Source organism: Miniopterus schreibersii (genome assembly GCF_964146895.1).
Source record: "Miniopterus schreibersii genome assembly, chromosome: 15".
In the NCBI taxonomy this organism is placed as follows: Eukaryota; Metazoa; Chordata; class Mammalia; order Chiroptera; family Miniopteridae; genus Miniopterus; species Miniopterus schreibersii.
In genome coordinates this window covers 14,206,909-14,233,269 of record NC_138115.1, presented here as the reverse complement: position 1 = coordinate 14,233,269, position 26,361 = coordinate 14,206,909, and the positions used below count along the sequence as shown (strand labels likewise).

At 44.4% G+C, this 26,361-nt stretch overlaps 1 protein-coding gene across 4 annotated transcripts in view; it reads right to left on the bottom strand.

Moving 5' to 3' along the window:
* Positions 1 to 26,361, bottom strand: part of ARHGEF3 (Rho guanine nucleotide exchange factor 3) — a 273,431-nt gene that overhangs the window by 42,469 nt on the left and 204,601 nt on the right. The window contains exon 1 of one of the 4 annotated variants that reach the window (XM_081160294.1): positions 19,679 to 19,909. The exons of the other annotated variants lie outside the window; for them this stretch is intronic. Within the exon in view, the coding sequence (XP_081016420.1) occupies positions 19,679 to 19,774 (96 nt within the window). The 5' untranslated portion in view covers positions 19,775 to 19,909. Of the gene's footprint in view, positions 1 to 19,678; positions 19,910 to 26,361 lie in introns of those variants that run through there. 4 annotated transcript variants of the gene reach the window in all.

The following is a 26,361-nucleotide window of genomic DNA, read 5'->3' as shown; positions in this document are numbered from 1 at the left end:
TTTCTAACTTGATGATTGATATTATATATATATATATATATATATATATATATATATATATATATATATGATTTATCTATTATTTATCTATCTACCTATTTTAGTCTGGCTCTCATACTTACTAGCTGGGTGATCACAGGTAAGTTACTTGCCCCCAGTTTCTTCAACTAAACATGGGGAAATAATCCTCTCATAATACAGTAGTAAGAATTCTGTGGGTGAGAGCTATCATTTACTGGGAACTTATAATCTGTGTCAGGCACTGGGCTAAGAGCTTTCCATGGGTTTGCCCATGGCATCATCAGAACATCCTATGAGAGAGCGAATATCATTATTCCCATTTTACAGATGAGTAAGCTGAGGTACAATGAGCATAAGTACTTACACAGGTCACGTATCTCAGGTGGCAGAGGCAAGATGCGGATCACATACTGGACCATACGCCTCCACTAAACTATTCTGCCCAAGAAATTAGGTGAGCATATGGCACAGTCCTTTGTGAAAAGCAAGCTCTCAATTAACAAAGCCTAAAATGGGACTAAAAATTGGTATGATTTTACTAGATTCTCTTCCCCCTCCCCTTTGCTTCTAAGAACAGATGAATTTGCACTCTCTGTTTTAAAACATTGATTTTCAAATAATTTTAGATTTACAGAAGAGTTGCAAAAATAGCAGAGTGCTCCTGGATGCACTCTTACCCTACTTCCTCTGTTAACATCTTACATAACCATGTTACATGTATCAAAACTAAGATAGTAACACTGCTACAACATTATTAACTGAACTACTAAAAGATTTCACCAGATTTCCCACTCCTGTCCCTTTTCTGTTTCAGAATCCGTGTGTCTTTCATGACACTGATACTTTTGAAGGGCTCTGTTTTTTGTAGAATGTCTCTCAATATAGATGTCTGATGTTTTCTCACGATTAGATTCAGATAATGCACTTTTGGCAAGAATACAACAGAAGTGATAGGCCCTGCTCAGTGCATCATATTAGGGGTACATTATGTCACTGTATCTTATTACTGCTGATCTTAACTCTGACATGCTTGATAAGGTGGTGTTATGGCTTGAACTGTGTCCCCTCAAAAAGATATGTTGAAGTTCTACCCCTGAACCTATGAATGCAACCTTATATGGAAATAGGATCTTTGTCGAGGTAATCAAGTTAGGATGGGGTCATACTCGACTACTTTGGGACTTAAATCCAATCACTGGTGTCCTTATAAGAAGGAAAATTTAGACAAGACACACAGGGAGAATGCCATGTGATGACAAAGAGAGCAACTGGAGTGATTTATCGATAGCGCAAAGAACACCAAAGATCGACAGCAAACACCGGAAGCTAGGAAGAGGAAAGAAAGGATTCTCCTGCAGGTTTCAGAGGGATCATATGGTTGTGCTGAGACCTTAATTTCAGACTTCCAGTCTCCAGAGCAGTGAAAAATAAATTTGTTATTCTAAGCCATGGTTACAGTAGCCCTAGGAAACTAATACAGGTACATCTGCTGGATTTCTCGACTGTCAAGTTACTAGTACAGTAGTCCCCCTTATTCACAGGGGATATGTTCCAAGACCCCCAGTGGATGCCAGAAATGGTGGATTGTACCAAGTACATACAGTGTTTTTTCCCTATACCTACATACCTATGATAAAGTTTTAATGCCTTTACCATCTTAACTAAGCGCTTGTCATGCAGTGTGGCCAAAACTTTTGCAGTTTGAGGTGCGACAGCAAAATCAGCACAAATTTCTTTTCCCTTCTTTACAATTTCACAGAAGATTCGTTCTTACCGTGGAGCTTAGCAAGCTCAGCATACAATCTTTTTTCTTTCCTCAAGTAGAGAACTTTCATCTTTTCACTTAAAGGACACACTTTATGGCTTCTCTCTGGCATATCTGAATTGCCAACATCACTACTTTTGTGCTTTGGGTCACTATTAAGTAAAGTACGGGTGACTTGAACACAAGCGCTGTAGTACCCCGAGAGCTGATCTGATAACTGAGACACGACTAACTGGCTAATGGGCAGGGAGAGTACACAGCGTGGATTTGTTGGACAAAGGGATGATTCATGCCCTGGGCAGGACAACATGAGATTTCATTACGCTACTCAAAACAGTGTGCAATTTAAAACTTATGAACTGTTTATTTCTGGAATTTTCCATTTCATATTTTGGACTGTGGTAGACAGCAGGTAACCGAAATGTGGAAAAAAAAAAACCGTGGATAAGGGAGGACTACTGCACTCCCTTTGTAATTAATACATATATTGCAAGAGATACTTTGTGACTGTGTGCATCCTTTTAATTCCAGTTCGGTGAGTGTTTACCCAGCATCGGCAAAGTGGGCCTCACTGACAGGTACAGGTGACACCCTGGGAGGAGGGTCTCCCAGCTGAAGAGAATCAGAAGGCTGATCCCCGCAGAGTGACCAAGAGAGTCAGTGTTGGCTGCAGCAGGCAAGGAGCAGGGCAGGGGCTGCAGGGCAGAGAGGCAGCAATGAGAAAGTCCAAGCGAGAGAAGCGGGGCTGCAGAAACAGAAAGGGGAGAGTCTCCAGCGCCTGAAAGTGGCTCTTCGCCTAACTTTTTGGAAATAGAAAAAGACAATAATGAAATAATGGTTTCAAACTCCAAAATTTCCATTAGAAATATTTTTTATTCTAACACAATTTTTCTCTTCTCTTGTCTCTGGCATCTGTTACCAGAAATTAAAAGGGAAAAATATGCCCAAATTCCAATGGAAACCTGGCTTGATTGATTAGGCCAAACGCACTTCAGGATTATTGGCTTCTAACCCATGAGGTGAGCAACAGATCTTCACACTCAGAACTATAACTTTCCCCTAGAGATGCTTATCAGTGACTTCCACAAGGGACTACAGACTTTGTGGACTGTGATAAGCTACCAGGAACCGCTCCCGGAGGGAGTCCAGATACCTTGCCTTGGCTACTCTCAAAGACGGAGGCCACGCCCTTCTGTTTATTTTCTCCTGGAGTTAGGTTGCCTTTCACCAGCATCCAAGGGAGGGGGATCTGATTTCCACTTTGATAAAATAGCCCAACTCTCTCCGTATCAGACCCTATAAGGAAAACATCCCAATTTCCTTCCTTCTTTAAAAGAAAAAAAACAAGTGCTTGTTTTTGTTTTTCTGTGGGGTTTTTTTTGGGGGGGGGAGTGGTGTTCTTCTTTTGCTAATGGGAAACAAGGAGAGCCTAGATAAATAAAATCCACAGCACACTCTGCATTAGTTCAGTTTCGTGGCCATGCTGCAGACAGGGTGTTGTATTGCTGCTAAAGATCCAAGGATTTCTCTAGCCGCTCCTCCCATGGAAATGCTAAAAAGCATAGGATGGAGAATCATAAGATGGTCTGGGCAAATCTACAAAATTAAACCATCAACTCTCAAGGCCATACCACTGAACACATTAAGGTTGGAAAGGTATTTATTCCCTGTATAGCAAGTCTGTCTTTGCCTGGCCAGTCAGCCAGCTCCAAAAAGTCCAGTCAGCATCTACAGCATCTGGCCAAGGTCAGTCTGTGTGGTGGTGGTTTTTAGGGGAGCCTTGGTTAAAGCAAAGGCATCAGGGGGACATATGACTGAGCTCACACAATGCTGGCATGAGCCTCTGAAAGCCTGCTTGGTCCCTGCCCCAAACACAGCTTCCCAGATGGTGCAAGTAAAAAAATGAGGATTGAGAGAAATCACACTTTATGACCATTTCTGTGGTCATCTTGGCTTCATTTCCTCCAGGCCTTCCCTGCTTCCTTCAAGTACAAAACATGATAGCAAAATATTATAGCACTCTAATGTTCGTCTAAACTGAATGACAAAATGAAGGAAAGGTGGAGTGTGGAGTGAGCTAGATGGATTTGATCCAGTACACGTACCCGGGAGAAGCAATTAATTTTACAACAATCTCTGAGGGGGCATGCTGTTTTGTTTCTGAGGGAAGACCTCAAGCACACTATTATCTTTATTCTTCTCACTGTCACTGAATTTTTCCCCCACACTGTCCTACTTGTCTGCCATGGGGAAATTTATTTTTTGCTGAATGATGGTTTATGGGCTGGAAAAATAAAAAGAACCTTGGGAAATAATTCAGTAGAAGGTAGGACTCTCTGAGAGCTGCAGCAGGCAGCAGCAGCCTCGCTCACAGAGCATAATCTCTTAGCAGCGCCAGTAAAATAAAACAGAACCACTGTTTCAGACACTGTATTTTTGGCTAAGGTTTCACTCCTCAATTACTTTCAAAGTTATTCCTTTTAGTCAACATTATAAGGGTAAGTCAACATTTGTCCTGGCAGCAAGCCTAAATTTGTTATTTTATTAGTCTGCTACTGGTTAAATTGGCCCAAGATTAAACACATCTAATAAATAGCCCTAAAATATTGGAGTTTAGTAGAAAACCACATTCAGGTTCTCTTGCACAGGATGTTACTATTACTTAACCTTGGGCAGGAGGAGAAATGCATGCCCACACCCCAATAAGTTCCTTTTAGCAAAGGCCAGCCCACTGCCTGAAACTTTTCTTGGTCATGCCCGGACATGGCACTACAGACTTTCGGAGAAAGAGGAAGCCAAATATTTAGCTCTCTCTGTGGTCCGTGGCTCCACATCTGCCTCTGAAAGTCAAGCAAAGCTCTTACTTACTCTATCAAGGCAGCAGGGGCCAGAGGATCAGAGCTGAAGCACTTCAAGAGTCTGATCTCCTGAGAAGTGTGAGGGCTGCCAGCAGAGTCGTGCCTCTGTAGCTCTTCTAGGCCTTGGCCCCAGAAGATGTTTTCTCATGGTTAGATTGAGGTTATGCATTTTTAACAATAATGCCACAGAAGTGATATGACCACTATGCCACAACCATCCCCAGATCTAGAAAATGGGGCCAAAGCTGCACATCCTTGGCTGGAGGATGCCAACAAGGTCCCTGGAGGTGGCCTAATTGCAGCCACAGGGCCTAGAGGAAGACCCTGAGGTTTTGGGGCCTTGCAGTCGGTGATTTCCTACTGACTTCCTGGAAACCCTTAGGTGGGATAGAAATTCTGTACTTATTTGGGTAAAAGGGATTCCCTGGATTTCCCATAGGCTGGGTTGGAGGGGGAGAGGGAGGGGAAAGGAGGGGGGCAGGACAGTGCCACTGGGAATTCCACCCCTGCTCAGGGGTTGGGAACTGTTTTGTGCAGACACCAAGGGTACTTTAGGACATTTGCTGAGGCTTCCCCAGAGTTCAGGAGTAAGCCGAAAGCCTCTGTAACAAGTGACAAAGTTGTTATCACTCTGGCTCAAAGGATGTTGATTCTTTGCAAAGGACCTAAGGATAAAATATGAGATGGTCTTTCTGAGCATAATATCCTTTGGTTTCAATAGCCTATGACTTTGGGCCAACAATGTAACCTCCGTGGGCTCTGTCTCCCCCGTGAAGTGGCAGTGACTCCTACTCCCTCACAGTGTTGTCGTGAAGATGACATGAGATCATGTCTTAATGTGCTTGGCACAACCCTGCCTCATAAGTTGCCCCAGCCTTCTCCCCTGCCCATCCATTCTGCTCTGGGTTTTCCCCGGGGCCTCCCAGGGACAAAGCTGGAGCTCCATGTCACCTGCCTCAATCTCACCCAAGACATGCTCTGACCGCCAAGGCTCAGCAGCTATGAGACCAGTGTTTTGATTTCATTTCTTCCTGCACCTTCACTATTTGTTAGTCGAGCTCTGGCTACATACAGCAAAACTGGGAGTGGCTTGGCAGGATCTGAGGCTATGTCCTGAGGAGAGGAAAACTTCAGCCTTGAAATCCCAAGATAAGAACCTGAGTGGGGGAAGGGAGCCCAAGTAGGTGGGGCTTGAGGTCTACTTCCAACCCCTCCCACTGCACCCCACATTGCTGACTTACAGGCTAGAAAAACTGGTCTCCAATCTTGCCTGATCCCATTACTATATGGGTTAGGCAATGATAGGAACTCACTGATACTGACTGACTCAATGATAGGCATTCAGCCCATGTCAGATGATCAAGGTGGAATGTCTACCCAAAATAACATGTTACCCGTGGCCTCCAGAAAGGACCACACTGATCCACTGACATGTTCTCTCTCTCATCCACCTGTCATTCCTTGAAGCTCAGCATTATCTTAACTTCCCAGAAGAGGGGGGGAAAAAGTACAGAGATGACAAAGCATGCCTAGATCTTAATCTCAATGTCCCAAAGGAAGAACAGATAGTTCCAGCTGAATCTGCGAGGATCAAACACATCTCAGGCAAGCGATGCTGATAGTCAGGCCTGCCATCTGACAGCACTAGGCTGGGACCAGGGATCCCACATCCAGCTGCTGTGTAAAACCTACAGGGACATCTAACCAAGGGCACTGGGTCTGTAGCAGGAGAATCTGGGCTCCCATCTCTTGTTCCCCAGCCAGCTTCTGTTTCTGAGAACAACGACTTTGAGCAAACAAGCCTTGAAGAGATGGAACATAAAATGCATCTGCAGTGCTCCTTGGTAACAGCTGGCTGTCTTTCCGAGCACAGTGTATTCCGTCAGATCTTGTGGTCCACATGCATCCTCAGCAGCTCATGCCTGCACTCAGGAGCCGGAACACGACATCTGGGTGTTTTAGAACAGTCTGCTCTCAACTGAGAACAGAATACACTGAAAGCTGATTATTCAAAATGGAAAAAACTACCAGTCGCACAGCCACAAGGGATTGATTGAATTGGGAATAAAATAAAAAATTTTAACTTTCCTGTTTTTGGCTTTCAGCTGATATCTTACCACCCACTGAGCAATGAATGGTATGTAGAAAACTAAGGCACAAAGCATGCTGTTCAGGAAATTGAACACATGCAGAACACAACATTAACTTTATTTGAGGCAGTTTTCATTCTGTAGCACATTTTTAATCACAGGAATTAAAAAGAGGCCACTAACAATGGATTTTTCCTAAGGCTTATAAAAAACCTTGGCCCTCAGTGCTGCACATTTGCAACCTTGAAACACAGTGATTATGTGTTATTTCTAACTCTCAGCAATTAATATGCAACCAGATGTATCATTATCTACAGTCTATTAAAATTCAGAAGCCTGTGAATTTGAAAAAGAGTGTATCACACGCCAACGACCAAGGAGGCAGAAGCCTCAAAGACCCAGCTCCAGTCCCCAGTCACTAGCAGCTCATTTCAATTACAAAGATCCAAGAGGGAAAATGAATAGACAATGGCAGTTGACTTAAAAGAAGTAAATACAAACCTGTGATTTGACTGTTTCGTTTTGTGAAAAATGTTGGTTTAGCCATTGGAGAGTTAGTGCTAAGGGTGCCAATAAAAGTTTCCAGAAGAAACAAAGGCAGTTTTGTGGTAAGAGAAAAATGCTATTTATTACTGAGGTGAACTACTCCTGTGGCAGAAAGGGGCAAAGTTCCCAGGAGGTTTCCAGCTCAGGCCTTCTCTAGAGGGGAGGGTTTCTTTAGGAGATGACAGGGGGTCTAACTAGGCAAGGATTTCCCTGGAAAAGGCTCCCCAGGGGCCCCCAGGGATGGAGGGGAAGGCACATTTACCTGGCAGCCACTTCCTCCGTCTGCTCCACAATTTAGGAGTCAGGCTCTGGGCTGCTCCTGAATTTACAAAGCAGGCTGTGAAGTGGGTGCCAGGGGTCTGCCTGAGCCTGCAAAGCCTCCTGAATTACTATTAAATAAATTACATGCTGCCAGGGCCCCTACCTACTCACAGACTCTAGCGATTTTCTAGAAACAGAGAAGTCATCCCACCCCTGACCCAGGTGTGACTCTTCTGACTCTGCCTGACAGGTGGAAAACGAAGTGCTGTGTAGACCCCTGGGAGCTAAGGAGGGGGCACCAACAGCCATGGAGTTACCCCATACCAGGTGCTGGCACGTGCACACACAAGCAGGAAAACACACACACAAACTCACTCATCTATTTTGCACAGCAACCCTCATCACCCCGATTTATAGAAACAGAAGCAGGTGTTCAGAGAAATGAAGTGGCTTGCCCCAAGTCACACCGGTAATTAATCGGAAGAGTTGAAATTCAAAATCAAATCTACCTGAGTTGAAAGCCCTCCCCTACTACCCCCCACACTAACTAGCTTCCCAGGATATACAACTTCCTTTTATAACACAAATAACATGATACTGAGGATGACTTCATGCCAGGCTGTGCCAAAGTGCTTCTTTGTGCCCGATTTCCTTGACTTCTCTTAAGTTAGTACTATTAATATACCCATTTCACAGAGCAGACAACTGAGGCTCAGAGGGGTTAAGAACCTTGTCATACAGCCAGTAGTGTGAGCGGCAGAGCCAAGATTCAGTCCAAGGCGGCTACTCAGCAAGGCCTCAGTTCTTAACCAAAATGCTGCTCATTTCCTAAGCCAGGTGAGAAGCCTGAAGGGAACAAAGACTGCAGAGGCAGAAGGGCGACGGAGACTGAGGCAGGGAATGGAAAAGTAGGAGCTGCTCTTTCAACATTCAAGCCCTGTCACTCTGGAATCCCCAGCCCCTCTTGCTCTTCCCCCAGCATCCTAGAGTGGCGCAGGGCCCGCTCATGGTTCCCTGGATGGGCACCTCCCGGACTGCAAAACTCCCCAACGAGGCCTCTGTTTCCCTACACCCCTTTTCCACTGACAGTGATGGCCTGTCTGCTAGGGTTACTAATGACTTGGACAAACTCAAGCAGAGGTGTCTTGCATGCCTTTCTACCCTTTTTTACGATCCATGGAGGAAAGGCTGGCTAGAGTCTGGTCTCAATAAATACTTATTGACAATCAAAGAGCATTAGGAGTCACTCTTAGTTGTCCAACTCTTCACCAACTCATATCCATCACACTATGGAGTTTCCCCACATTTCTAACAAAGGATCTATTTATAATTAAAGTGCGCTGCTAATGAATAGGGCATCCCTCCCCTCCCCTGGGTCTGTGTCCTCGATAGGAGCTTGGTTAAGGTTCCCCTGATGAAGCCGGTCAGGTGAGAGCTGGCCTTGAGGACCGGTGACACGCTCCTCATTTCCTGTGACCAGGGTGCCTCTCTACCAAGCCCCCCCTCCTGTGTGAAAGTCATTATGGGAACAGTAGAAAACCACACTAGATGTTTTTCATCCTACCTGGCAGGAATGAATGTGTAGAGTACCAATGTGCTTGGAACATCTTTTGTTTTTTAAAACATAATGCCCAGTGCCAATGTGAATCCCTGGGAAGCTGGGTGGGTGTTTCCTAAAAGGAAAGAGTGACCTCCCAGCAGACCACTGGCAGGGATGGTCATCCAAGCTTCCACTCAAATGATATACAAAACAGAGGCTGCTGCGGCTGCTCGTGAGCTGCGGAGCACTTGCTCTGTGGGAGCTCTCTGCACACCCATTTCATCTCTGCGATTCTCTCAGAAGATCTCATTTTACAGATGAGGAAACTGAGGCTTGGAGGAGGAGTCACCGGGCCAAGGTATCTTGGCTTACAAGTGGCCAAATGGGGATTCAAACACTGCTCAGTTTGACCCTCAAATCCAAGTTCCTAACACTCAATGGCTACCTCAAATTAAAATGCAATCTTGCTCAATCTACCCCTCAGGGTGAAGGGCAAAAGAAGATGGGTTAAACAATTTCAGCTGGAAGTTTGGAAACTAACTTTGAAGCTTTGAAAAGAAAAATATTTTTGTTTTTAGAACAGAAATCCAGTTTTTGTTTTTGTTTTTAATTGGCCAACATTTAGTCCAGAATAATTATCTACAGTTTTTATCTATTTAAAAATCTTTAGTATTTGAAATCTGGGTCCTATGCTCAAAGTCCACTTTTCGAGTTTAGTCTGAAAGTGGCTGGCCCAAACTTTGGGAACTTGTTGCCAAGTTCTGATCCTAGAATGGCCTCAGGATACCCCTAAGGCACTGTTTCTAAACTCTTGGGTACCATCGTGACCATTTTTTGCAAAATGTACACATATCATCTGAGCTATTATGTACTCAATATTTTCTTAAATTACTCATATTTTACTTAAGTAAACTTGTAAAAATAAACAATATCACTGCCTTAAAGGGAAAAATCACTATCACTTGCCATAATTAGAAACTAACTTTTAAAAATGAGTCTTATTGTTAAATTCTTGTTAGATACTCTTGCCCAAAGCTTCAGAGCCTGAAGCCTGAGCTTTGTTAAAAAGGAAAATTAGCAAGTGATAGAGAGGTGTTGAAGATACACAAGCTGCACACGGAGGCTTTCTCCTGGCCATAACCAGGAGGATTGGTAGAGAACTGGAAAGAGAGGGTGATTCAGAATTGTTTTATGTCTTGCCCTGGCCAGGTGGCTCAGTTGACTGGAGAGTTGTCCTGTGCACTGAAAGGTCATGGGTTTGATTCCCAGTCAGGGCACATACCTATGTTACAGGTTTGATCCCAGGTTGGGGAGCGTATGGGAGGCAACCGATCAATGGTTCTCTCTCACATTGATGTTTCTCTCTCCCTCTCTCTCACCCCCTTCCTCTGTCCCTAGAATCAATTATAAAAACAACAACATATTCTCTGGTGAGGATTTAAAACAAGTTATTTTGTGTCTTGTCTCTGTATCACCTTGAGCCATCACAAGTGGTATGAAACCCATCTCCTGGGAAATAATGATCTAACTCAGCCCACTCATTCCAGAAACAAAGAATGAAGGTTCAAGAAGCTGAGCCTACTTGTGCCCTGTCCCCAGCTAGTAAAGAAATTCTTCTAAGAACCAGCTTAGAAATAAATACTGCCAAAGAAACTCAGATGAGCAGTTAAGAGCCCTCCAAAGTGAGTTCCCATCACTCCGTGTTGTGCCAGAACAAAACTTACTCTCCTAGACTCTTAAAGCCTGGACATAAAACATTCAGAGACTAACAAGAGAAAATCAGATGTCTTTCATGTCTCTCCTTCAAAACTCTCCGATAAGGCACCATCAAACAGCTGAGGCAGCAGGAGGCGGCTCTTCACCTAGTGTCAGTGGTTGACACTTAGGCTACCATCAATTTTTCCTCTTCACACAGTCTGTTTCCTTTTTTGCAGCAGTGGCAGACCCCTCCTGCACGACCATACCCAGAAGCACCCAAGGCAATCACCAGCCAGCGGGGAGGATGGCTGACAGAAGTGTGTGAAAATGAACCAAGACTGTCAAAACCTAACAGGATATTGATGAACCACCCACACCCCTCCCCCATGAGTGTGAAAAATAAGAACAGTCTCACCAGGGACCTTTCATTATCCTCCCAGTATTTGCTTGGGGTTGTTCTTGACATGCCTGCGTCAAGTGGGGATTATGAAATGTTAGCATTTCAATAAAAGATAACACACTTGATCAGGGAGCTTGCACTGGCCTTGTGTCAAGGCCATAAAGCACACAAAGGGATGCCTTATCACTGAGCCCCCACCTTCCCCCTCAGCCATCGGGCCCAACTCCATCTCTTTCCACCCACTAGCTGGTTCCCTTCTCCCTTCTGTGGCTTCTTCCTCAATGTGTGGCACCTGCTAAACATTTAACTTTATTTTTCAAGGTCCTGACATAGGATCTCAGTTTTATTTGGGTCGGGTTGCCCACTTCTAGGGATATCTACAGAAACAGTAACCTCAGGAAAATGCTCCTACTTCTCTTATTTCTCCTAATCATTTAATGATCACCTCTGCTGAAAATTAGATCTGCAGAGCTCAGTAAGATATCATTTTTATATACATATATATATATATTTTACTGATTACAGAGAGAGGAAGGGAGAGGGCGAGAGAGACAGAAACAGCAATGATGAGAGAAAGTCATTGATCGGCTGCCTCCTGCACGCCCCTACTGGGGATTGAGCCAGAAACCGGGTATGTGCCCTGACTGGGAATCGAACCATGACCACCTGGATCATAGGTAGATGCTCAACCACTGAGCCATACCAGTCAGGCAGAGTAAGACATCTAAGGGATGTCATCTACATGGATAGAAGTTTGGATCTATGCATTCTTTTTGGGCTTTTTGTTGACTCTAACAGGGATTTCACATCAAATATAAAAACCTTGCACTTGGATCTGCTGGAGTGCAGGTCAAGGGAAGGGCCCACCAGCCCACTGGCCCCAAGACAACGTCACTGCATGCAGTGTTCTGGCCAAGTTTACAGGGTTCACTTTGAACACCCCCAAAATAGAGCTGTTTACAACTGACCTCACTCAGGAACATGAGTAGCTTAAGCCAACACTGTGTTATGCCAAGAGGTCAAGGCTGGGCAAGGAGAGACCAACATTTTGGCCTAATCTCTCTGAATCTGTTTCATCAGTTGACAACAAAGAGGACAGTCCTTGCCTTGCTCAGCTCCTTCAGCTGGTGCAAGGCTCAAAGGAGATAATGGATGTGAAAATAACCAACTGCTATGTGAATACTGGGTGGCATTTCTGTGAATGAGAACTTAGCATGATGAGAAAGGGAGGGGTGCTCTGACTGAAACATCCCTTCCCCCACCTCTCTACACCCCACGTTCATATATATATATTTAGATTGGTTATGCGATATATATAATTATGCTCAACCTTTTTCCTTTTTCCTCTTTATTTTTTCCAGGAACACTAGGGTAGATCTGTTTGCTAGTGTGTAATGGCTCAAATGATGCCCCTTATTTTTATGCCAGAGGCCATGGCATATGGAACCATTCCTTCGTTATAAGTCAGAGAGGTTGTTGGCTTTTCTGACTGGTATAAGTAGGAAGTAAAGGATGCTGGACTGGAATCAGACAACTGGACTTCCATTCCCAGCTGTGTGATCCAGGGAAAATGACTGAACCTCTCTCTGATTCTTAGTAGACTCATTTTTAAAATGAAGGTAATTATTCTCAGGTGAGGCAAAGAATATACAAGTGCTTTGAAACTTATAAAATGCACAAACCTAAAATGTAAACATTATTGCAAATGATATTATGAACAACTCTGGATAAACAGCTTTCCGTCCCCAGAACTGGGATACTAGGTCCAAAGATTTGAATCTTTTTTGTCTTTTAAAATGCACTGACATGTTCCCTCATCCCACAAGTGTGCTATTTCCCTGCAACATCTCCAGCATTGGGTTTTATCATGTCTTTAAAATATTTGTGACATCAATTAAGTATGAAATAGCACCTTATTATTTGCCTTTTTCATTTCTATAATTTCTATTCAAGTGAATATTTTAAATAATGTTACTTTGATAGTTCCTGTATGCGAACTGCACGTTTGTCATTGGACATCTTGGAGTGTTCTTTTACATCTGTATAAATTATTTATGTGAACAAAGATATTCTTTGGTCTGTCATCTCTATTTCAAAAATCCTTTTCAATGTATTAACATACATCTCTTGTCTAAGGAAGCACATTAAACATAAAGGGAACCTTGTTGTTGGTACAGCATCATATAGTCTTTGGGCTGATCAATACTCAAGATTTCCAGGTACACTGGGGATGTCCAGTAGAAACAAGCAAGAAAGAAAAAGAAGTTGGACAGAATGTTCCATTTGGAAATGTTAGAGGAACCAGGAGTCTAGCCAGGAGAAGACAAGCACCTAAGGGAAGGGGGATGGGGGCAGAGAGAAATAGAGTAGGAGTAGATGGGGAGGGCAGGAGAACAGTTTTCAAATATTTAAGGGAATAACCCATGAGAAAGTATTACTGTATAATATTCAGCTCCAGAAAGCAACATTACGACTAAGAAAGAACTTTCTCATGATCCACACTGAATAGAGAATGTACAGCCTTAGAAGGTAATGAGCTCTCTGTCCCTGCAGGTGTTTAAGCAGAGATTGAATGGATCGAGCAGTGGTTAAGAACTGGGCTCCATCTTCTCCACAGGCTTTCCCACTCCGAGGCTCTCTAATGCAAATGACCCTGGGTCATTTCCTGGAGGCTAGTTTTGTTTGCTTGTTTCATAAATCCCCGGAAGAAAGCCTGTTTTGTTACTCCTTTCCTCCTCATCTTAAGAGCCAGAAAGAAAAAAAGTTCAGTGAGTTTACCATAAGGTTTCTGGTTTAGCTTCAATTAACTGAACTTTAGTAATAATTGGGCTGCCTTCTCACAAAAGGACATAATGGCCCGAACATGGAAGGTCCAGGTACAAGTGTTTCTAGACTTAAAAAGACCCACTCCTATTCCAGCCAGCCAAAGGTTCAGAAGCCTTTCTTGATTAATTTGTGACACAGCCTCTTCCAAGCTAATAACTGATGTCAATTCATAAAAAAGTGAACGGCATGAGAAACCATTGCCCTTTACCCGTGATGGTCCATCAGCCAACACAACAAAAATAAATGGCAATGCAATCCCAGCAATTTCCTCATTTTGTGTGTGACCTGTACCTATTACCAGCACTGATAAATTATGGAAGGCAACTGCATGCATACATCACAAATGAATCCGCTCTTTCAGGTATACACATGATACCATTAATGACAATTACATGTGCACAGGGCTTTGTGAAATTAGGATATGATCAGTAATTTATTTTCACTCAGTTGTTATGAAAATAGTGGCACTGATCCAGGATCTTACAGGCACTCGCAGAGTGTATTGAGAAAATGACACAATTTGCAAATACCCAGATGGCAGCCAGGGCCTTCCAGCTATTGGTTTACTTGGAAGGCTGGTGGTTAACGTACATAAGCAAAATGACTAATTGCAGAACTAACTGTGTCACCTCCACAGAGCTGAGCCTGCAGAGTTCTGCCAAAGACCAGCTTCCCTGCTCTTGAGAAACACAAAACGGAAGTTACCGAAACCCTCCCCAACAGAGGTCTGACTAATGCTGAGGTCTCCCACCCAAACACCCAGGAAAAAATGGGCCTCTGACCATGAGGCAATTTGCTCCAGCAGGAGGGTTCATCCTTTATGTGTTACGTGGTGAGAGACCAGTGATTTCGTCATTTAGAGGCAATGTGATGTGGTTGGGAAATTAACAGTTCACGGTCAGACGAGGGTGTGAGTATTGGCTCCTCCACCTACTAGCTCAGCCACCGTGGAAAGCCCACTTACCCAGCTCTAAGCCTAAGTTTCTTCTACAATTATACCAACCCCCGAGAGTTATTGTGGGATGATTAGAAGACCTACAGTAAGACCCCTAATGCACTGCTGTGCTTAAAAAGGCATCAGGAAATTAAGATGGTGGTCATGCTTCTTAAAATTGTTTTAGGAATCTTTTTGAGATGCAAAGGTCTTGATGATATTTATTGAACACACCTACTTACTATGTGTCAAGCACTGTGCTAAGCACTATACATGAATCATCTCATTGACCCTCACTATGATTTTAGGAGGTAGAACTATTTCATCTCCATTTTTATTGAGGACACAGGGGCTCAGAGAGGCACAGTAACTTGTCCAAAGCCACACTGTTAGCAGGTGGTAGAGATGGCATTGGGGCCCAGGCAGTCTTATTCCAGAGTCAATGCCCTGAAAAACCTCAAATGTACATGTGTAACGTTAACATACTTTCCTCTCATAAACCTGTTCCTAGTTCATGTACACCCTGGAGGCCCAAGACCCCCAAGATATTTTCCATCTGAACAAGACTCAGTCAGAATCATGGCTGGATGACCATAACCAGATCCTATCAGCAAGCGATGGCCTTTACCTGTGTAACTCCATGTGGCTCCTCACCCAGAAAGATCTGAGGTCACATGATTCATGGAGTCTATTTATTTAGTCATTTGGAGAAACCCCAGGATTCTTAGTGCAGTAACTCCTTGGAACTATTTCCATGCAGTTGGTTGTACATATTGTCAGTTCAACACTATATGATACAGATTCCAAAAAAATGTATAAATTACTGGAAACCAGTGGACCCTTTTAGCTCTCCAGTGGCAGGCAAGGAATACAGCCCCAGGTGCATACAATTTTCAAATACATGTGTGGACTGACTGGGACATAAATTATGGCAGAGGAGTAGGGTTCACTTTGCTCTTTAGAGCTAAAGCTTAAAGGTACCTTCTCAGTTACAGAAAGTACTCAAGATTATATATTTAAAAGAAATATTTGAAAGCATTTTACATGTCTGTTAAGTTTTACACACACACCCCTTTCTTCACAGAGATAAACACACTTAGATGCCACTAGGTACATGAGTACTAAACACTGGACTAAATCCATCAGAAACCTACCACCGGATCCTGGTTCAGCTGCTGATTTTCTTTGTGGCATTCTGCAAGTTACCTCCCCTCAGGGTTTTTATTCAGAGAGAGACTATGTACTTTAGGTTAACCTTCCAACATGGTTGAGTCTCAAGTGAGACACCAGACATGGTACTTAGAAAAGGACTCGCCTTCATTTCTCGGTAGGTGTCATTCCAAGGGCCACACAAGGCTACTGGCTGAGTCAAAATCAGAACATATGAGACAAAGAGACAAAGGCAAAGATGATGAATACCACTAACTAAATCTGTTTTAATCCTGACCAACACCTGAGATACTGAATCTTAAAACCAAAATAAGCTGTCCATCAAATTGTCAGATGTATTCTTAGAAAGAAACAGAAACATCTCTTTGTATTTTCATTAAAAATGAAATGGACCCCAAACACTTAAGACCTTACACCAGGCTCCAGAATCCTTAGCCAACATATCCACTCATTTGAGCCTTCTTTCTTTAATCACAAACCTCACCATGGGGGAAATAGTGACTTCTAAGTTATAGTTGGTGTAATTCATGACTACTAACAGCTTTCCTTTTAGTGACTTGATCAGGTGTTCAGAGCATCTAACATGCTAGAAGCACCAGTCCCTCCTGACATGGGAAGTTAAGTACCCAATAAATATAAAAACAGAGAACAATTGAGCAAAGCTGCAACAATGATCAGAAGAAATAAGTTTAGTGATGCTCACGTGGTACCATGTTTCCCTGTGAAAGTCTAGAGCCTTAGATTTCACAGTTAATGATTAGAGCCAGAAGGATCTAGCTGGTTATGGGTATTAAAATTGAACATTTGCAGCTCAACTCATACACTCATGTCATAAGAAACACCAGATTAAGCAGTATTATATTAATGTCATAATTCATGCAGAATATTTTTGTTTAAATATATATATTATTTTCATTGTTCAAAATATTACAGATGTCAATAGATATTTTTTAAAAAATAAAATCTAAAAATATATCATTTTTCCTTTCACTGGAAATCATCACTGAAATAAAATTACAAAGCACTTAAGTCTTGAATAGAAATTTTGTTAATGATTTGCTTTTAAGACCATGTTTATTGTTGGACATTTTTACTCAAATGTATGGTATCAAATGCACATCAATAACACCTGCCCCTTCCCTACGAGCCTTTCCCAGCACGCTGGCTGCAATGACAAAAAAAACACACAAAAAAACATAAGAAGGCACGTGCTCATTCAGTGCTGTGCCCCCCATCCTCCCAGTAGCAGATGCTGAAGAAGCAGCCATTATACGTCTAAAGAGCACAGGTGCTTTGCTGTAACTGCCTTTGAAGGTTGGAAAGGATTTTGGATAGGCCAGTTTTTCTATTATAACCACTTCTTTCTGCAAAGAAAGTGATCAATCTTTAAAAATTACTTTCATAGGAACTAACAGTCAATGGCTAGTTTATGAACAAGTATATAACCATGTTTTCAAAAGTCCAACTAGTATATGCTGGTTTTTAAACACAAATACTGATGACACCTGCTGGTAGAAAATATATTTTAGTTAACTGCTTATGGAGAAGTGAATCCTACAAGGGTTAGCTGTCTTTTGCACTGATAATGAAACCAGAAAGCTAGCCCCTAAATTCACTTAGGTTTCTCTTTCCAAATTTGGTTATCACCATTATCAGGAATTGATACCCCAGACCAATGAAGCTTGGAGATATACTGTACTAGACACCTCTGTCTCAAGGTACATATAGCATAAGAGATACTTCGAATTTCAGCACTTTTTTAAAAATCCTCAATGGTGATACCTGAAAAATATTTACCAGCTACTTTTGAAATAAAATAGTTCCTTTCTCATCCTTACTCCCACACCAGGACATCATAAAATGAAAATAAGTTACATTATATAATCTGGATCCAGAAACCATGAAGAATATTAATATTTGACATTTGGTAATACCTTTCTTTCATCACATTTGTGATACAGATATATTTACATTCTAAGTATAAGAAAAGACTAAGCAGATGAGTTTTAACCTAAGTCTTTCACCAATCTACTCAAAAACACAGGAATAAGTGATAGAAAGAAGGGACTAGCGAGTGCCCAGAGCTATTTTTACTATTACTTTATTTTACCCAATTGAATTTATTAATTAAACTTGGTTATGCTTTGCTTCCTTCCAAAAGGAGTTTGAAGGGCACTAGCTTCACTGCTCCTACATTCATTAAATTATGAAGTTCCCATTGGAAAAACCATTATATCCATCCCAAGCCTGAAAAAACCTGAATCCTGCACAGGTGCTGTCCTGTCAAACTTAAATAAGAGTCCAAACACCACTAGGGCCATAACACTTCCACAGCTGCGAGGAACAAAAACTCTGCGAAGATATACAACTGAGCTGGGGTGCGGAGTGCGGGGTGTAGGGTGGGGGTGGGGGGAGAAGGCAGTTGTGCTCAGCTTACAGAAAGCTGATTACACCTGGAGACTGTTTGGAATCTTGTCAGCTCGGAGCTGTTCTTGCTAGAGGCAATGAATCTTTGATGCTATCCTCCTGAATATACTTAATTCAGTGAGCCAAGTGCACACAGCTGAGCAGACCCAAGGGTGCTGGGTGGGTGGAACCCCCAAGAATGCTGAGACAAGGCCGGTGGCACACTGGCCTCCATACTTTCCCCAGTCCGTGGCTGGGAAAAGTGGTGATCTCTCACACACACACACACACACACACACACACGCAACAATGATGAGCTGGGTCCTGTGAGTTCCACTTACAGCTTGGCCACAGCAGAGCTGCAGTCTAGCAAAAGCAGCCATAGCCCTCAAAACCCTCAAAAAAAAAAAAGAAAAGAAAAGAGGGGCACTTTCTTCTCCAGCTGAACCCAACCTTTAAGGCCAGCGAGCTCTTTGCCAGAGATACAACACCGGGAGGAAAGGCCGGCTAAACACAAGCCAGGACTCCCTCGCATCCCCCTCAAGGCACAGGAAAGCTCCCAGAAAAGAGAAATATTTCCAGTGTGCCAAGACCGCTTCCCACGGCAACAGGATCTTAATTCATTTTCAGGATCCACGTGGGAGGCACTCAGATTGTCATTTCGCCCCCAGACCCCTGGCTGAATAACCCCACTGGCCACAGGTGAGAAGCAGAGGTGCCCTGGCCTTTGCTGCCCAGCAGCCGCCAGGCCAAGCCTGACAGGTGAGGTACCCCAAAGGGTCCTGGAGAACCACCCCTGCTCCGCCAACCCAGGCAAGAGGAAAGGGGCACCCAAAGGGCAGCGCGTCCCTGGTGGCTGGGCCTGCTGATACCGTAGAAAGTCCCTCTGCCAGGTCTGGACAGGAGACTGACAGTTTGAGAGCCTTGCAGGAGGCAACGGGGGGGCAGGGGCAAGAGGTCGCTGCCCCCTGGCCAAGGGACAGGGACAGGGACAGGGACGGGGACGGGGACCGGGAGAAGGCGGCTCGGGCTTGATCCACAGAGAGGGTGCGGGAGGGAGACAGAGAGATGGAGACAGGGAGCCACGGGGGAAAGTGGGAGGTGGAAACAGACACGCCCGGAGCGAAGGCGGCCGGCGGAGGCGGCGCGGAGGAGGTCCCTACCTCGGCGTCCTTGGCCGGGCTGCTGGCCGGGGGTACCTCCAGGCTGCAGTTCGCCCTCTTGACCGTGAGGTAGAAGGGGTAATCCTTGGCCACCATGGCGGCTGCCGGGCCGGGCCTTTGGGATGTCACCGCTGACCCGATGCGACCACAAAACTCCCAGGCGAAAGGGGGCCCCAGCTCCACGGTGCCAGGCGGCGGCGGCCACACGGAGACTGACAGCCGGCTGCTAGCCCCGAGGCACCGGACTCGGGCGCTCGCAGGGGGGCGGGGCCACGGCCGGACACGCCCCCGGGGCGGGGCTGAGCGCGTCGGGGGAGCGCCCAGGTGCGGCGGCGCGAAAACGCCGGGGGGCGGTGGGGGGCGGGGGCCCGTCACCCGGTGCAGGCGCCCCCGTGCGGGACCTGCACCCCCAGGGTGGAAGCCGGGCGGAGGGAAACTGCCGCGGGGAAAGCAAGCGTTTTAACAGCCCACCTTGCCTATTCCCAGCCAGTCTCCCCTCACACACATTCTTTTTTAATGAACGCTATTATAATAGAATCTACAAACAGTAAAATGCATCACTTTTAAGCGTACAGTTGGTTGAGTGCTGACAAATGGAAACACTTGTAACCACCTCCACGATCGGGACACAAAACATTTCCACCACTTCCAGTGAGTTCCCCGGGTCCCTGCCTCTGCAGCCTCGGGGCAATGCCTGACCGGCCTCTACATACCTCGCCTTAGTAGAAAAAACACAGTGCAAGTGCCCAATAGGCAATTACAAAATCGTTTGCTGCAGCCCTGTCTGGGCAGTAAAACCCAAACCGCAGCTGGAAACAGCTAATACCCATCAGCAGGGAATACTTAAACTCTCCTCATTATGGAGCACGGCTCAGCAGCCGTCAAAAGGAAGATGGGTCTATGGGTCTGGAGTGGGAAGGTCTCTAATGTATGAGGCTCAGTTAAAAAATAATTAGAGTAAGCACGGTATAATGCCACTTGTGTTAAAAACACATCTACAAAAGAATACCATATATTTTCTATAGAGACACCAAGGTAAGTATTGAAAACCATCCAGAAGGATCCGCAGCAAACTCATATCATGAGTTCTTGGGGGCTGAGGGGAGGCAATCAGTGCCAGAGGGCATCTGGCATTAAAAGATTAAAGGTAACAGACAAAGGAGACTTTACATTTACAAGTAACCTTCCTAAATTTTTTAAAATCTTCACTTGAGGATATTTTTACTGATTATTAGAGAAAGAGGAAGGGAGGGAGGCAGGGAGGGAAGGAGAGAGAGACAGACATTGCCTCCCATACTCACCCCAACCCAGGATGGAACCTGCAACCTAGGTATGTGCCCTGACAGGGAATCAGACCCGCAGCCTTTTGGTGTACAGGACGGCAGTCCAAGCAACAGAGCCACCTGACCAGGGCTGTCCTTAACTTTTTTTACAAGAAAAATATGTTCATGTGTTACCTGAGAAATTAGAAATTAGTTTTTAAAATATTAAAATGATCATTACCTCAAAAGTTACTTTGTAGATTGCACTGTTGGGTTCCCCCTCCCCCCCTTATCAAAGTCCAGGCCACAGTGGGTGGTGATTTGGGGAGATGATGTCTTTTGTTTCGACTTCTCAGTGTGCAAGGAGGTAGTGGGAAAGGGAGTATCTAGTCCCAGTTCAGTGTTCTCTGCCTCTAGTTGAGGCCAGAATCCAGCAGTTCCCACTTTCCAGACAGCAAACCTCATGATAACACGACTCTTTCATCTCAGGTACCAAGCCCACACCCTGGCCCTAAATTCACCCACTTCCCTGCCCAACTAGTGAGGACAAACGGCCTTCAGAAGCAGAGAATCCGGCTCAGCTCTGCCAGCCTCACCACTGCCACAAATGTGAAGGAGGCTCCTGAATGAGTGGGTTCCAGCTGAGACTGAAGAGAAACCTGAGTGGTTTCTCTCAAACATGGGCCATAAAGTAGTGATAAGGAAGCGGTCGAAGAAGAGATCTGGGGTGGGAAAGAGCAGCTCAGGACCACTGATTCTTCCTATCTGTACTCCTGAACACAACACTGTCCTTTTAGCCTGAGCTGTGCTGATGGGGTGCTTACACAGGAGCTCCCCACAAGCTTGGCCAAGCTTGGTGGGAGAGTGAGGGGAACCCCATCTCCAAGGACACCCAACCAAAGCAGGCCCTGGTTAGTTCTGCAGCCAAAGCAGGGCCAGGAGGCAGTGAGATGCCTCACTTCAGGCTCCCCTGGCTGCCAAGGATACCAGCTGAAGCACCTGCAGCTGCTCCTCACTGGCTCCCCGCTCTCCTGGCTCCCACAGGCCACCATCCCAACCAGAGGACTCTGCCAGCAAGAGCCCTTTGGGGCTGGGCTTTGACCCCTGGTGGAGCTTGCTGGGCCTTGTCCTCCAGTTGGGAGGTGTACTTCTAGGACTTGGTGAAGAAAAGTGACCCAGCAAACGACGACAGCCCTAGGATTGGACTACTCACTGTAGGATCCTCAGGGCCAAGTGGGAAGTCTGACACATCCTAAGTCCAGTGTAGTATGTAAATTAACCCGAAGGAAGGAAGGGCATTTTAACCTCAAGTTTAAGTACAACTATCATAGAGCAAAGAATAGTCATATTGGTTGATGAGCATGCTTCCATATTCACTTTCTTAAGACATTTTTATTTGCCCCTCCTTAAAAGATTTGCAACCATAAAAATCAACCAATACGCATGGCCATACAACGTATGTGCAAAGTTATATCTTTTCCACTATCCATGCTAGGGAGAGCAGGGGAAGTTAGAGAAAGAAAAGAAGGAGGGAGGAGGAGAGAGGGGAGTAGAGGGGGGAGGAAGGAGGAGAAGGGAGAGGGGAAGAGAAGAGAAGGGGAAGGGAGGGGAGAGGGAAGGAGAAAGAAGAGGAGAGGAGAGAAGAGGAGGGGAGGGGAGGGGAAGGGAGGGGAGGGGATTGGAGGGGAGGGGAGGGGAGGGGAGAAGGAAGAGGGGAGGGGAGAGAAAAATTGATTTATAGCTAATGGGGTCAATAACAATTTAAATAGTGCTACAAAAAAAACAAAACAAAACAAACATAAGCCCCAAAATTAGTGTGAAGGGAAAGATGACAATCTGGAGTTCCCTTGGGAGGTGAGACAGTTAAAGGATTTTCAAGGGTATTGACCACATGCAATTTCCACCTTGTACCCTGACTTTAGAATTTTCTCAGTGTGTGATGTGCTGCTCCCAAATTAGCAGATTTGGGGTTTGGGCAATCTGCCCAGGATTTTCCAACCAGGGGTGTCTGTGACCAAAGACTTTGTCAGAAAGCAGGCTGCTCTACAGAAGGGTTCCCAAGCACACCCCTGAGGCGGGTGTCACAGTTGAGTGAAGCCGGCCCAACTCTGCAATGCTGCCCAGCTGAGCGGGCCCCAGGAGCCCCGCATTCCCCATCCTGCCTGTGTGTGTGTTTATGGGCTTAGGAACAACACTGCCCTAACAGTCAGCTTCACTCAAAGCAGCAGCACAAAGTGCCTTTCAGAACTCGCCTTCGCCTTCGGCAAAACCCGTTATAATCCTATAAAACGCTTCACAGCCAGGCAGTGTTCCTCGCTAGCCAGAAGCCTGGAGACTGGAATAAAGAAGTCTGTTCTGCATTTCCAGGACCGGTGCCAAGAGCAGGGCCTATGTTCCTGCCTGGGCTGAGTGGGGCTCATTTGTGCCGCTGGTGGAGTGGTGGGTCTCCACACATAAGCCCACCACTGATTATGAGCTCCTTTTAGACCAGCAGCCAGCCAGGCATGGCTGGAAGACCATCAATCAACTCCTCAAATCCACTGCCATGACTGAGCAGAACAGCGTAGCACGAAGCTAGATCTTCAGAAGTTAGAGTGGTTGTGACAGTCTTCTCATCTCAGCCAGCTGGACGATGCTTTGTCCTGTCAGCATTATACTTAACATCAGGATTAGTGTATTCTTTTTCCTAAACCTCATTTGTTCATTCATTCATTCATTCATTCATTCATCAAGGAGGTAAGAATGTCTATTACAGATCAAGTGCTCAGTTAGTTACATTTCTCTCCTCCTCTTCCCCCCCATTCCTGAACCTCTATGCCAGGAAGGTGTGTAACACACACCTGCTCAAGGAACATGGTTGACTTAAAAACATGGCCCTTCAACGGTAACCTCGGTGGGGAAGTATGTACTTGCAGAAGGAGCTCGAGTAACAGTAGCCGATCCTCCAAAGCCTGGCCTTCAGACACGTGTCTGCTTCCTTGGCATCTGGAGCGATGTTTTCTGTCCCTGCTAGTCTGACACAGTCATGTTGATACATGTTGGTCACATGTGTACCAACACCTCTCCCCTCCCCTTCCATTTGGGCGGCATTCCCAGATAATGACCCTGCTCCTTCTCCTCTTTGCAACTTTAGTCTCGATGGGAGAGGGGAGTTAAAAAGCCTGGAGAAGTTCTGGCAGTGAATTCTGAGAGATCAGGACGATGATTTACTGCGAGACAGGTAAAGATGGCACAAACGAAGCACTGACGATATTTAAAATCATACCAGTGTTATTACTCTCCCTCTGCCTGGGGAGATGTCCATTGGTTCCAGGCTAGATTTTTGAAAATACATTCCTAGATATTCTAAAGCTGGAAAACTTCATTCTTACATCCTCTTAAAGATCTCATTTTCTGAAACAAGTCTGAAACACTGGTTCAGTGAAAGAATTTTTCTCTTTCTCCCAGGATTGAGCTAATCCTGTGGATTATTAACTGTGAAGCAAAAGTAATCAAGACTCTATGTTTGAAAAAAAAAAAAAAGAATGAATATCTGTTTTACGCTGATACGCCATGGGCAGGTGCAGTCCCCTGGCTCTGATTCATTGCAGCAGTGATTCTCATCTGGGAGTGACATTTAACTCCACAGGTGGCATTTAGCAATGTCTGGAGAGACTTTTCATTGTCCCTGGAGGAGGGTGCTAGTGGCATCTAGTGAGTAGAGGCCCAGGATACTGCTAAACATCCTATAATGCACAGGACAGCATCCACAACAAAGAATTAAGAGGTCCAAAAGGCCAATAGTGCCACTGTTGAGAAACGCTGCATTAAAGACAGAGTAGAGCTGAAATATGGCATCAGAGCCAGCAGAATCTGTTAGTTTTGACCTCCAGGATATTTTCACTTTAGACCTTGATTGTTGATTGATGTGAAATGTTAGCTTAGGCATGGTGGAGTAAAGAAAAAAACAGTTGAGTGCCAGCCCTGGCCAGGTAGCTCAGTTGGTTCGAGCATCATCCAGATATGCCAAGGTTGCAGGTTTGATCCCTGATCAGGGTACATACAAGAATCAACCAATGAATACATAAATAAGTGGAACAACAAATCGACATTTCTCTCTCTTTTTCTCAAATTGATAAATTAAAAAAAAAAAAAAAGTTGAGTGCCAAGAATACTGGCACTCAGACATTGACATGCCTAGAATCTTTCCTTGATGCCCAAACTTGACCCTTAACTGAATGATAGATTTCATAAAATATGAAATGGACAAGAGAATAAAGAAGAATATGGGAGTAAACCAGGATGGAGCAGGGACAGAAAACTGTCTTAAACTGCTTCAGATATGAAAATGCACTTCAAAACACTAGTGAAAATGAAAGTTTCAATGAAAGACAATACTTGAAGAGGAAATTGGGGAGAGAAACGAAATGTTCCAAAGCTTGGTCTTTCCCAAAACAACCTTTACCACCATATTTAATTGTTTTGGGGGGCAGAAATGCAATCTCAGTGATAAAATAAAAACCCTAAACGGTTCAATTTATTGTTGTTTTGATACATATACTATTTCTGGCTGTACAGCGTCTGTGATCAGAAATGTGTCTTCACTCCAGATTTTGCTATAAGAATCCTGACCACCTCCAATTTTAGCTGATTACTATCAACAGGCTTGTCTTGCTTAGAGAATCTAAGCCAGCCCTGAGAACACTTTCTATATCATACTAGAGGGTCTTTGAACTTTATGGATAGTCTGCATTCATTTGAGAGTATTTCATATTTTTTTACCAAGAATTCAATAAATCTGTTATACTCCAAAACTATTTATTCCCCTTAGACTACAGCTAATGTATGCATTATGTAGGTTTTTAAATACTAACCATTGCATGGAGAAATTAGAATCTAAAATGTACGAAGTCTAGCTTTGGATAGTGGAAGTGTTTTCTATCAACCACAAACTCAGCAAAGTACCATATTTCATCAAACCTAAGATGCCAAAGACTGTAATATATGCTATTATTTTATGTACTACCAGGAAATTTTTAAAAATGCTGCCAATTAAATTATAACACATGATCAATTCCAGAGAAGTTAAAATGTGGAGCAAATGTGCATAACAATGAAATACAGCAGTATTCATCCATCTGTTTGGGATTTGAAAACATACATTCATAGAAACATGACTTCTGGGAATTCAGGGACAATAATTCCAGAGACTGCCTGCAATGCAATCAACCAAGAAACTTATCAAATCTATATCCCTTGGTCCCACTTTGGGTCCATGGAATTGGAATCTTTAGCAGTGGACTCCAGAAATTTGGATTAGAATTAGCAATAAACCCAAGATTGAACCTGGGCCCCTCGTCCAGAAATACTTTGATCACAGATTCTCAAGCCAGAGGTGCCTAGGGGTAATTAGCCCAACAGTTGTAGCATCAAAATCCAGAA